Genomic DNA, 13,369 nt, shown 5'->3' on the forward strand with positions numbered 1-13,369 from the left:
ATGATAGAGAAACTTATAGCAAGTTTATTTTTGTATTTTAATTTTTTTTTATTACTTTAAATTAATTTTTTTTTGTGTTTTCAGATTATTTTGATGTATTGATATTAAAATTAAATTTTAAAAAATAAAAATATTATTTCGATGAATTTTCTAAAAAAAAATATTTTAAAAAATAATCGTAACCATAATATCAAACAAGCTCTAAATTAAGTTAAGATAGATTGACATTCTCTCGAGGATAATAAAAAAAATATGTATCTATTTATTTTCTGTATGATATAAAAATATAAAATGCAAAAAATCATTTCAAAATTATTGAAAAATAATTTATTTAATGTATTTTTCTTTATTTTTTAAAATCAAACACCTCTGTATTGACAACCAAACGCGACTAACAAACACTAATTTGAACAAATAAGAATTATGATGGGATTAAAGTTTGCTTGCTGTTTTTGTTTTTTATGATGAAAATTGAAAATTAGGCGATGCATTAGGGATTAATTAAAAACGTTATAATTAAAGATAAACGATCTGTCATCTGCTTAATGTCAGTATCAGCAAACGACAGCATGTAAACAACATCTATTTTCCACGTCCCATGTAACTCCACGGCTCCACCGATAGTAGAAAAACCCGAATATCCAGCTCCGAAAAGAGAGACGCCACCAGTTTCTAGAAACAAAAGAAGGAAAAAAAAACAAGAAGAGATGGAGGAAGAAGAACATGAGGTTTACGGTGGAGAGATTCCTGATGTGGAAGGGGATATGGATCCTCACAACGCCGACGTTGACATGTCCGCCGCCGATGACGATGCCGTCAAGGTCCTTCAACTTTTTTTCCATTCAATTTCAGTTTTTAATTATATAGTTAACCGAAGCCCTAGAAATTTAAATTCGACCTTCGGTTATTTAAATATTGAGAAATCGGTAACTGATTTTTAGTTTTTTGGATGATATTGTATTGGTGAAGGAGTTGGATGAGATGAAGAAGAGATTGAAGGAGATGGAAGAGGAAGCGGCTGCTCTTCGTGAGATGCAAGCTAAAGTTGAGAAGGAAATGGGCGCTGTTCAAGGTTTATTTTACTTTTCCTCTTTCTTTAATAAAAAAACTAATTCTGTTACTGATTTTTATTTCTTTAATTTTTGTGTGTCGGAGGAATATAGATCTGTTAGCACATACGCTGTGATGCATATCTATTTCTTAAATAAATTTTCAGGTGTTCTGGATTTGGTCTGCTGCTGTTCTTAAATATTTTGGGGTGTAATTTAAACATCTGGTTATCTAGGAATTTGTTGTCTTGGAATTGGGTTACCGGGGATATTTTAAGGTTATTTGTTTGTTTAAATGGTGATGTTTAAGGAAAACTTGTAAGAGAATATTCTGATAAGATTAAAAGGCAGTTTTTGCTACATTGTGATTTTACATTTTTAATAGAAAGAAGAGTAGCTGGAAATTCGGGATTTTTGGATGATGAAATCAGCGAGTAGGACTTTGTACTTCTGTAGTTTTTGTGAAGCTTACTTTTCTAAGTGGTTTGGAAATTTTGGCAGACAACATTGTGCTAATCTGAGATTTGGGGTGCTATTTAGTTGTGCTTTACAGAAATTGTTTCTAGAAATACTCTTCCCAACTATATTCTGGGATGGGGAGTTCTGTTTATAAAGTAATAAAAAAAAATTCCGCGCCCAGTTTCTGTGAGATGTCCTGACTCTTTTGCACTGAGATTTATTATACATTTCTTTGCAACATGGTTTTTGACCAGTAGACATCTCTTTGTTGTTTCTGTTATGTATGACCAAAGTGTATCATGTGATTCGAGGATTTCAACACATTGAAGTCTCTACATCTGTTTTTCTTTTTTGCGTTTATTTTATAGCATATAAGTATTATATCATTTAGCATTGTTGTACTTGTAGTTTACTGTTTGAGTGGTTCTTGTCAGAGGTGCTATTCATATTTTATTTTTCTTCATATCCCCAGCTGGTCTCTTAATTTCTCTCTCTGTTTTTCTTTTCTTGAAACTTGAGCTCATAGTATGTATTTGCATGGCTTCATTTTCCCACAGATCCAGCTACTGCAGCTGCTAATCAAGCAAACAGGGAGGAAGCAGATTCTCGTTCTGTGTTTGTTGGCAATGTGAGAAATATAATGTCTTGTACCCTTGACCTTCTGCCTTTAGTAGAATGCTTGAACCATTCTATGCATACTGTTTATATGTGTATGCGTGTACATATAAGAAAGAAAGAAGATATTATATGGATATATTAATGACATGGCACAATTTCCAATAGTTGTCCAAAACATCTCATTAAGGGTTTAATCTATTTCCATAAGAGATAAATAAACTATGTAGATGAATACACTTCTAATTATATAGCCCTTTTGCAACCACTAGTGGTTTTGGGCTTCAGGCTCTGCCAAGTGACATTAATTTTAGTAGTTAAAAAAATGTGTTAATGTTAGTTTCATTGTTTTCGGTTCACTTTTGGATAATTGTAATTCAGAGTCATGGTTTGACTTTATGTCTCACTATGATCGCAGGGGTCTTCTTACTCTCCAAGTTCTCTGTATGTATTGCTGGATAGTAACAATATATTTTGAGGGTGGGCCAAGGTCATTTTTATGTCAAATAGGATAGTTTTACAAGAGATTAAAGTATCAGTTTTGAATTTGAAAGAAAACAGAGAAAAAACAGAATAATCTGTAAATTGAGGAAATTATGTTCAAATTTACTTGACAAAAAAAAAAAGGAATAAAAGAAACATTTGAGGGGGGGATGCTTGCCAAAAAGAACAAACAGAAAAAAGAAGAAGAAGAAGAAGAAGAAGAAGAAGAAGAAGAAGAAAAAAGATGAGAAAGAAGAAAGAAAGAAGAGAAATGAAGAAAGAAAGATGGAGGAAAAAGTGAAACATGAAATAAAAATGCAAAAAAAGAAAAAGCATAAATAAAGGTGGTGTATGAATGAAATCTATTTGAAAGAAAGAAATGGAGTGAAGGAATTTGGCAAAAGGCTCATTGGAGGTCGCTGGAACAGATGCGTGTAGGATGTGAATAGTGATGCTTCAACCATGATATTTGAGGAGAAAGTTGTTGCTTTTGAGGAGCATGGGCAAGTTGGGATGTGCAATCTAAGTTGCAGAACCTCGACCCTGCTGATGATGGGCTTTGGTTCTTCCGAAATGTGTGATCATGTGGCAGATGGGACAAGGGTGTATATTGCTGCTTTTTGTGGTCAGAATTACTAACTTTTTTTCATGTTAGTTTATCTAAAGTGTTGGAAATATTTGACAAATATGTGCTCTTTCCTTCCCAGGTTAACTTGCTATGAGTTCTTTGAAGACTGTTTGCTCATTGCTCGATTTTCTCTTTTTGTCAAGAATGCTATTAGCTTATTTTGATTTGGTCATTTGATGGTTTATTTAAGATGCATCTTAGATCTGATGTTTCTTTTGAATGAAGCCCAACTCAGTACATTACTGACTGCTTGTGCATCTTTATTTTTATTTGCTTTGAGGAAAGAAACTTCACAATCTTAGTTTGAAATACACTGATCAGTTGCTTAATCACTCTGGACAATCTAGATTGGACAAATTGTAAAATCTCTTGTTCTAGTTGATATTTTTCCTCTTACACCACCCTTCTTTCAGATTTAACAAAATTAAAGAGATTTAAATATATTAACCAGTCATTTAGGTGCACTATCAGGAGTTTAAGCACCAAAAATACCAGACATGTTTTTTCTATACGTTCATTAATATATCTTATGCTTGTTTTCTATTTTTTCCATTATGACTGAAGCTATTTCTTAATGTTGTTTTATGAGTCTCTGTTAATCTGCTTCGATGATTGAGTTTCAAAATTTCATATATTTTAACTATCTTCGTTTACTTGAAGCCATCATTTGCTCTACACGCACACAAACACATATTTCTTGTCATCTTGGAATGATGATCATTTTTAATGGGCTTGGTTCATGGATATACTTGGCCTATCTCTTTATATAATCATCTGTGCACAACCTGGTGCATCAGAGTCTTACTTATGTAAGCTGCTCAGGCTATTTCGGTCCTAACAAACATTCAGGGTTTTCAACTCTTTTGAAATTTCATAGCACTTTAATTTTGATCCTTTGTTTACTGTCATGCTTCTAGTTGGACAAGGAACAATAGCAATGTAACACTTGAAGGTCATGTGAAAAACGTGAGGAAAGAAACTACCTGTGTAAAAATCCACTGGAGGATCATACATGAAAGAAGGATGAGTGTAAAATACTTTTGGATTAACGCCTGATCTAATAGAGCTGAGATTATATATTCGCAGTAAACACAAGAATGTTTGGTTACTGTTTGAAAAAAATAAAATAAAAGATCAATATTGTTGATGGTGCTAGGAAGAAGTCAAATTAGAAGCTGGCATCTGGAAAAACTTTTTCAAGCTCTTCATTGGAAAAACAGGATGGTTAGTAGGATGGTTTTGTTGTGTCATTAGAAGGTTGATGTTGGGATGGTGAAATATGATTTATTATGACTCTATGGATGCAGTGATGAGAAGGGTTTTTAATACTGAACCGGTGGCTCAACTGCTGGACATTGGCAAGCTTTTTCAGCAAAGCTGGTCTATTGTTGTTATACTAGTATGCACTATGGAAATTGATATTTTGACTTAAAATGATCTTGTCAAGTAAAAATATAATGGCTGGAAAGCGTGAATATAATGTTTTAGGAGGTACTTTGGCATGTGGCGAACTTGATGTGCCATTGATAGGATTGGTAAATTGTAGTTAATGAATGCTATAGAAAAAATAAAAGGAATAGGAAGAGTCCATTTGATGTTTTTCTTTTCTTTTCTTTTTTGGCATCAATTTGCCCTGCTTTGTGATCGCTTGATTGATTATCTGTATTGCATAAAGAACACTCCAAAATGCATGGTTGTATCTAGCTGTTAGAATTGAAATAACATCTTCTGGAAAAAAAATTAGCCACAGTTATTGTTTCTATTTGAGCTCAATTTGACAATGAAACATAACGGTGAAATTTGCGATTGCAGGTTGATTATGCATGCACACCTGAAGAAGTGCAGCAGCATTTTCAGTCCTGTGGTACAGTAAACAGGGTTACTATTCTGACAGATAAGTTTGGCCAGCCAAAGGGTTTCGCTTATGTGGAATTCCTTGAAGTAGAAGCTGTTCAAGAGGCTCTAGCTCTCAATGAATCTGAACTACATGGCCGTCAATTGAAGGTAAGCCATTATTCTTCTATAAAAATAAAATTTAAAGCTTGGTTCATTGATATGGAGCTGGACATGAATTCTAACTACACACCATGAATGGGAGATTAAATTTGTGATTGCTGCTGTTGATATCATGTTGGTTCTATTTTGTGGTTTTTGTTGGTTGATAATTAATCCGTGTTTCAGGTTTCACCCAAAAGGACCAACGTTCCTGGAATGAAGCAGTATCGACCTAGACGAATCAATCCCTACATGGGTTACCGGTTCAGGAGGCCATATGCGCCCCCTTATTTCTACTCTCCTTATGGATATGGGTGTGTTTCTTCATACTCTCATTCCTGTGTTTGTTGCTATGATAGCCTTTTCTTTCATACTTTTTCCTTATTTCACCTTCTAAATGGTGGCAGGAAGGTGCCTAGATTCAGAAGGTCAATGCGATACATGCCTTACTACTAAGATGGATTTCCATCGGACGAAGGAGTTCGTATCTGGTGGATGATCATCCAAGATTTTCAGATTTCTTTTTTCATATTATCATGTGTGACTACCATCTCTTTATGACATAAAAGATTCCTGAATTTAAATCCATTGGTATGCCCAAGCCAACAAGTCTGCAGTTAAAATTTTTACCTTATATATGCATAAGATTTCGTGAATTACAAAAAATTGACACAGAATTTTTCATTAAAATATTTTCAGGGTGTGTAAGAAATAAAGAACTATTTTTTTTAAACTAAGATTTTGAAAGACTTTAAGAGATAAGAAATTCTCGAAATTGCTAAACCCTTGAGATGTATTTAAAATGTCTTGGAGATACAAAAACTTTTCTTTCTCCCAAAGATTTAAGAATTTTCAAGAAATTTAAAAAATTCATAAATGACTCGATCATCAAATTGGTTTCCTCAAACATTTCAAAAAGATTTTATTTCGTAAGCATCTTTGACAATCGTATGTTTGATTTGAATTGATACGGGGTCAAATCTTTTACATGGGAGTTCATTTGTGGAATCAATACAAACACTTTGGGATTTAGCTTGTTTTGTTGAGTTTAAATTTTACTCTGGCTTCAATTTAAGCATGTGCTATATTTCTACTCGTGGGAGAACATGTTCGAAAAGTTCCAAGAAAAACAAGTCGATGACATGGTTTGCGAATGAACTCTCAAGGCTTAATGAAACGATTGAATGTTAAATGGTCAGAAGGGATGAATTCGAAGGCATTCATGTTTGAACAATTTTTGTTGTTGTTGGGACAAGAGAAATATGTTGAAGTCCATATCTAGTTTTGTAGCATTTGTCTTCAAGTCCAAGAACATAGAAAATGTAATAGATCTACATCTCCGCCTAGTTACTTCGCTCCGCCCCTTGATGACAAAGTAAACATAGCCGAAAGGCCCTTGATTGGTAATACGCTCTCTTCGAAAGACGCTCTACATAGTGATCCGTTGAGCGAGAGCTCTTATACACGGGGCATTTCGGTATTACTATGGCCGCCTGAATCCGTAAGGCTGGTACTAGGAAGGAGATGAATTGTTCACTCTCTCTCTCTGTTTGCTCATCTACTCGGAAAAGATAACAGTTAGAGAATTGATCAAAGAGGAAGACTGTGTTTGCCCAAAAATTTTGAATTTTTTTTAAGAGAATTATTCACTCTCTCTCTCTCTCTGTTTGCTCATCTAACGCTATGATAATGAGGTGATCGAGGGATCAAAGACCACCATATAATACATATATGATAGCCCTACAGATGGCCATGCAGAGTATGAAAAAACCCTTAAGAGAGCGCAAAATGATTTTTTTTATGGGGATGAAATTTGGCATAAAAGATTATATATCAGACAACGTGAGGTTTGTCAAAGGACTGGGACTAAAAACACCAAACCTTCAAGAGTACTACAACCCCTACCTATACATGAAAAACCCTGGTCATGAATCTCAATAGACTTCATTGAAGGTCTGACTAATTTTAATAAGTATTATGTGATCCTGGTGGTAGTTGATAAACTATCAAAGTATGCTCGCTTTATACCCCTAATACATCCCTACAACGTCTGCAAGGTAGCATGGGTTTTTGCTTAGAATATTATAAAACTACATGGCTTACCAAAGAACACCATCACTAATAAAGATACTACTTGTACTGGTAGCTTCAACAAGGGACTCTTTAGAGTAGATGGAGTTCAATTACAAATGTTCTTGGCTTACTACCATTATTCAAACAAGCAAATCCAAAATCACTAACAAAACCCTAAATAATGGTCCAAATGATTAAGTGTGGTTGAATGATGGTATAATACTAACTACCATACATTCTTAAAAGCTACTTATTTTGAAGTAGTCTATGGTTACACAATATTTAATCTAACTACTTGTGTACCAAACATGACAACCATTATTAAAAGAACTAAGAAGGAGTTGTTGGTGTGATGAGATGAGCAAAATAAGGACAACATTGTCTAGGTAGATAAGATTTAGCTTAAGAATTTCCAGTTTTTTTTTTTAATTTCAATTTAGTTCTTATTTTTTTATAATTAAGTCCTCAAATTAAATAAATCCAGGTTTGTCAATTTCTCCTTCCATCACTTTACCTAATTATTTAGGTTCCCAAACTCATTTGTTGCAAAAAAATAAAACTATTCTCACTCGAATAGTCATTCCTTGGTGAAGTATATAAGAAGTCCCTTTTTTTTAAGTATGATTTCCATATAAAATCCTTTTTTTTAAGAGTAATTTCCATATAAAACGATAATGGTTAAACTTAATCTAGAAAAACTTATGTCTCAAAGTTGAACTCAAATTTAGATATGGTTTTTAATGACTTGATTAGCCCAAAACTCATTAGATCGATCTTAATTTTTTTTTTAGAAAAAAAGACAAAATATAATCATTTTAATAAAAATAATTAACCTAAATTGAGTGATAATTCACAAGTCGGTAACCCAAGCTATTTTCCAAAGTTAATCCCCGAAAGCTAGGTCCAGGTCAGACAACCATGAATAAAACCAAGTAACAAAACTAGGCAGGGGATATTTTGAAAAGCCACAGGCACCCACCTATCTCAAGGAAAGAGAATATATATATATATATATATATATATTCTTTCCTTGATTAAAGGTCCATGAATACATAAATAAGACTTTAATATAAATGTTAAAACAAATTAACCAATTTATCCGGTACACCTTGCTTTTGCAATATGCAGCTTCCACTCAAAAACACTGCATACACAAAACCCCTTCACAGATAAGATCAGCTTGAGAAAATGATAAAGAAATTCCTTTGCAAAAGTGACTTTTCGAGTTGTTTTCATAGTTCAAAACCACTATGCCAATGCAACAGCAATAAGCAGTGGCTACGAAGCAAAGTTTGATGGATGATCCATGGGAAACTTATTGATCACAAAATAAATTTAGTCTACTGACCATACATATTAGCACAGGGTTTCGAAGCTGCCTACTGGCCCAAGGAAAACAGACGTTGAGTTCCTATCCTTCTTTTTCTAAGTCGCTCGGCAATGATAAATGCAAGCTCAAGCGATTGAGAAGCATTGAGCCTTGGGTCACAATGCGTGTGATAGCGGGAGCTCAAATCGTCAAATGTTACTGTCCGAGACCCTCCAATGCACTCAGTCACATTCTGCCCAGTCATCTCTAGGTGAATTCCTCCAGGATGGCTTCCTTCTTGCTCATGGACATCAAAGAATGCTCGCACCTCAGCCTACAAACAACAATAATATTATCTCAAGGGTTGGAGAAGGGGGATGGCAGAGCAAAAGAAAATGATTATAAACGTTAAAAATCCAGAGTATATCTGGGTCACATTGTGAGGCAAGAGGGCGGGCAACAAATGCTACAATAACCAGGATCCTAAGGGGGCACCTATTGATATGATATTTAAGTGCTGTGAATATCAATTTATATGGCATGCGAAGGAAGAATTCAGATGATGTCTCATGAAAACAATATTACTCTGCATTATGTAATTTTAATTTGTGGATTCTTCTCACACATACTATCTCATGATGAAGACTATACTCCACTTAACATGCAAAACAAATTGTGATCAAATGCTACAAGTGACTGAATACTTGATGATATAATAGTAAGAATGTGTGATAAGTCATACCAAAATAGCATCAAAGGGGCGTGTTTTCAGTCCACAAGGAGCCTTAATGGTGTTTCCATGCATTGGATCACAGACCCATGTCACGATTTGTCCCGCCCTACGAACAGCTCTGATCAAGTGGGGAAACTTCACTCTCATATTCTCAGCACCCATTCTAACAATGATTGTAATCCTTCCTGGCTTGTTATTAGAATTAAAGATTTCAATGAGTTTAACTAGCTCATTTGGATCCATTTTGTTGCTCACCTGCATCACAACTTGCACTTTCAGCCTCTCATTTCCAATATACAAATACTCATGCATGACAATATTTCATCAGCACTAGCATCACAAAGAGATTGCATGTTCTCAGCAAAAATGTTTTGCCAAAACATTACAAAATGAAAACATTAAACAGTCAGCATATTGTCATTAACTGAACAAAAATAATGATTATCAAGGACTTTCACGGACATATAAGTTAGACAATAACAGCAACTACAGATCATAAAGTTAGAGACAGTTTCATCATGAAATTCGCATTCAAAGTACCTTGATGCCAATAGGGTTGGAAATTCCTCTAAGGAACTCCACGTGGGCACCATCCAGCTGGCGAGTACGCTCTCCACACCAAAGCATGTGAGCAGAGCAATCATAATAGAGGCCAGAAGTTGAATCAAGCCTTGTGAGAGATTGCTCGTAGGGAAGATGCAAGCACTCGTGGGATGTCCAAAATTCAGTAGTTGTCATGATTGGATGATCCACTGTGAGTCCTGCTGCAGCCATGAATCCCAAGGCCTCATCAACCCGGTTAGCAAGTTCTTGGTACCTGCGGAACAATCCAGTGACAGCCATGTTAAATATGTGAAATGGCTCATGAACTTCAACTTTAATCTCCAGAGGACCACTTCCACAAGTGTATCCATAAATTTATTGAAATATACATTGAAAAGAAACGGAAGTCCTCCAATGGGATTCACGTCCTTCTTTCATGAAACTCATAAATTTAAGAAATTACAAACAAATGTGTCCAAGGAAAGTTCAGTTTTGCATACCTATCTCCCTGCTCGCTGTGCTGTGCAAAGTCAAGATTCCACTGTGTAACTCTCTGCATTGCAGCATACCCTCCGGTGGCAAATGCCCTGAGAAGATTGAGAGTTGCAGCAGACTGGCAATAAGCTCTTATCAATCTCTGCGGGTCTGGAATTCTTGATTTCTCATTAAAAGCATCTCCATTAATATTGTCCCCTTTGTAACTTGGCAGCTTCACTCCATCCTTCTCCTCAAATGGATCTGATCTTGGCTTTGCAAATTGACCTGCCATTCTTCCCACCTACAAATAACCAACCCCACAATTCTTAATCTTCCCAACCAGTAGCTTCTAAATTAAGTTAATAGCAATACTAAAAAGCAACAAAACATCCGACTTCAATATTTATCACAATTCAGATTCTGTAATTGACATTAAGTCCTCTAAACTAAATCCTCCTTCAAAACAATCAATACCCTTGATGCAAAATCATAAAAGCAAAGCATACCATCTAAAATGTCCCCAAATAATATCATAAAACCATCAACTTATATTCATTCAAATTTATTATTGAAATCATATCAGCTAAAATAAACACATGATTGGAGCTATTATCAACCAATAGACCTACTTAAGGATAAGCACATTTAAATCATCACTAGAAAATTAAAGTTCAAAAATTTAGATATAGATCTAACCTTAATGACAGGAACTTGACCTCCAAACATAAGCACAACACCCATCTGAAGCAGAATCCTAAAAGTATCCCTTATATTATTAGCACTAAACTCCTTGAAACTCTCAGCACAATCACCACCTTGCAATAAAAAAGCATTCCCCATTGCAGCCTCAGCAAGGTTCTCCTCTAAACTCCTTGCTTCTCCAGCAAAAACTATTGGCGGAAACGTCTCAATAGTCTTCAAAACTGTCTCGAGTTCATTAGCATCAGGGTATTCGGGTAGCTGCAATGCTTTCTTGGTTTTCCAGCTCTCCAAGGACCATTTTCCAGTCCCAGGGGCAGCAACTGGGGCCGCAGATTCCTTCACGGAAACTGAATTCTTGGTGGGCTCGGCGGCATGGACGGCAGAGATTGAAAGGTTGGATTTTGACTTGAGCGTTTTGCTTCCAGGGACAAGAGAGAAAGTGGGTGATTGTTGTTGTTGGTTTTGTTGAAAGAGATTGTTGGCATTGCTGTAGAGAGATTTGGAAGAGAGAGTTGAAAGAGCCATGCTTTTGCTTCAGGTTTAACGCTTTCTTTCTTTCTCTCTAAATATTTCTTGAAACGGTTTTTTTAGAGAGAGAGAAAGAGAGCGAGAGGAGATTTGGAAGAGAAGAGGGGGATGTAAAGGGAGTTTTATAGGGGTTTTGTGAGTCGGACATAAAGAGGTTTGGTAGACTTCAAAAACAGTCAAAAAGTAGTAGCTCCAAAGGTGGGAAGAAGAGGAGGGAAGGGTGTTTTGGGAAAATGACAGGGAAGGACGTGTTTACCCACGTGTGGGGAAGGGTGTTTTGGTCAATAAAAGTGAAATATAGGAGTTTTAGGTAAGCGAGTTTGATGTATTGTCATAGTTTTATTTATTTAAAAATATATTAAAATAATATTTATTTATTTTTAATACAATACATCAAAATAAAAAATAAAATAAGAATATATTTTTTTAATAAAATATTTTTGAAATACAAAAATAAATATTTTTTTATTACAAAAAATATTATCTCGTATAAATCATTAGTTATGAGGTAGATGATTGACTGAATAAATTTTTTTAAAAGTTATTATTCTAAAAAATTATTATTTTATCCTCTTTATATCATTATTAAAGAGGATATGATACATTGAATTAGAATATAATAAATATTAATGAAAAAGGTACGTTAGTAATTTTGAGAAACTCAAGTAGTAAGATTAACAAAATTGTTATTGAATTAACGTAACCCTGACAAGATCTAGTGTGTATCCGTAATGTGTTTTTTAATTAAAAATGTATTGAATAATGTTTTTTATTTTTAATATTATAAAATTAAAATTATAAAAAAAATACTTAAAAATATTTTGAAAATCACGATAAGAAAAGAAAATAAAATTGTAGAGCCAAACCGCCACTGGCTTGACGGGTTTAGGTATCAAAGCACTTAACGTGGCTCGATGATGTTCTTACACGAGGACTAAAAAGGGAAGTCTAACGTCTGTGGATTTTAGGTGCACGAATATTTCTATTTTATTTTTATTTTTGGTCAGAGGAGGAACATGGCATATAATACAGCCTTACCTACCCCAGTGGACGGCCTCCTTCTACTTCATTGGTCATCACCTACCATTTTATACTTTACTTACCAAGCACTGTTATTGACCAGATCAAATTATTAGGTGAGACGATCTGCAGCATCACTGAACCCATCACCAACAACCCTATAGCTCCAAACCCCAATTGGATTAATTTATACTGAGGTCTTGCAGGACGGATCTGGTGATTCAAAGTAACAGTAGCCTCTGTGTTTTTTCTTCTTTCTTTTCCGGAGTTCATCCAATTTAACAGGTAGGGTTAGGGTCTGTAAGCTTGAAAGAGATCATAGGTTTAGAAGATTAGGAAGTGATCGATCTTACAGTGGTTGATTTTTAGAGGTTTTCCGGCCTTGATAAACAAATTTGTTTCCCATATAATCTATGATTAGTTTGAACATTTCTGCTTACAAAAGTTGGTTTAAACTCTGGAGATGTTCTCGTCACTAAAAAAGTGATGTCAAACGTTCTGAGATGTATAATTTAATATGAGCTAGCCTCTTCGTTGAATGCAATTGCTTCATTTCATCGTTTATGCTGGATATATATATATATGAATCTAGCTAGGTCTGCCTATCAGCTACTGCAATAAAATCTAGATTTTCATGTGAAATTAAAAGGATTTAAAGAGTTCTGTTCATCCCAGCAACGCAACCTGTAAAACAAATTGAAAGGATTACGATGTTATGCTGATGGGATCAAAGTTACGGTTGCTCCAATAAAATT

The 13,369-nt window shown here is 34.8% G+C and overlaps 2 protein-coding genes across 4 annotated transcripts; one reads left to right on the forward strand and one right to left on the reverse strand.

The window, feature by feature from the left end:
• Positions 1-589: 589 nt before the first annotated feature.
• Positions 590-5,838, forward strand: LOC7455196 (polyadenylate-binding protein 2). Of its 3 annotated transcripts, none has more exons than XM_002306264.4 (6): positions 590-821; positions 970-1,072; positions 2,066-2,136; positions 5,047-5,238; positions 5,416-5,543; positions 5,637-5,838. In XM_002306264.4, the coding sequence occupies exons 1-6, from the start codon at positions 708-710 to the stop codon at positions 5,683-5,685; spliced, it is 657 nt and encodes a 218-aa protein (XP_002306300.1). In that variant the 5' UTR covers positions 590-707; the 3' UTR covers positions 5,686-5,838. The 3 variants fall into 3 exon arrangements, with proteins under 3 accessions (XP_002306300.1, XP_024457236.1, XP_024457237.1); XM_024601468.2 differs by lacking the exon at positions 590-821 and adding an exon at positions 2,542-3,231 and having other exon boundaries at positions 995-1,072; XM_024601469.2 differs by lacking the exon at positions 590-821 and adding an exon at positions 3,035-3,231 and having other exon boundaries at positions 1,057-1,072.
• A 2,644-nt stretch (positions 5,839-8,482) lies between these two features.
• LOC7455197 (phospho-2-dehydro-3-deoxyheptonate aldolase 1, chloroplastic) lies at positions 8,483-11,699 on the reverse strand. Its single transcript, XM_002307036.4, has 5 exons — positions 11,061-11,699; positions 10,388-10,665; positions 9,885-10,161; positions 9,354-9,599; positions 8,483-8,945 (listed from the first exon to the last, which is right to left on the reverse strand). The coding sequence occupies exons 1-5, from the start codon at positions 11,589-11,591 to the stop codon at positions 8,682-8,684; spliced, it is 1,596 nt and encodes a 531-aa protein (XP_002307072.2). The 5' UTR covers positions 11,592-11,699; the 3' UTR covers positions 8,483-8,681.
• Positions 11,700-13,369: the final 1,670 nt, after the last annotated feature.

The sequence above is a fragment of the Populus trichocarpa genome, chromosome 5 (genome assembly GCF_000002775.5).
Source record: "Populus trichocarpa isolate Nisqually-1 chromosome 5, P.trichocarpa_v4.1, whole genome shotgun sequence".
NCBI lineage: Eukaryota > Viridiplantae > Streptophyta > Magnoliopsida > Malpighiales > Salicaceae > Populus > Populus trichocarpa.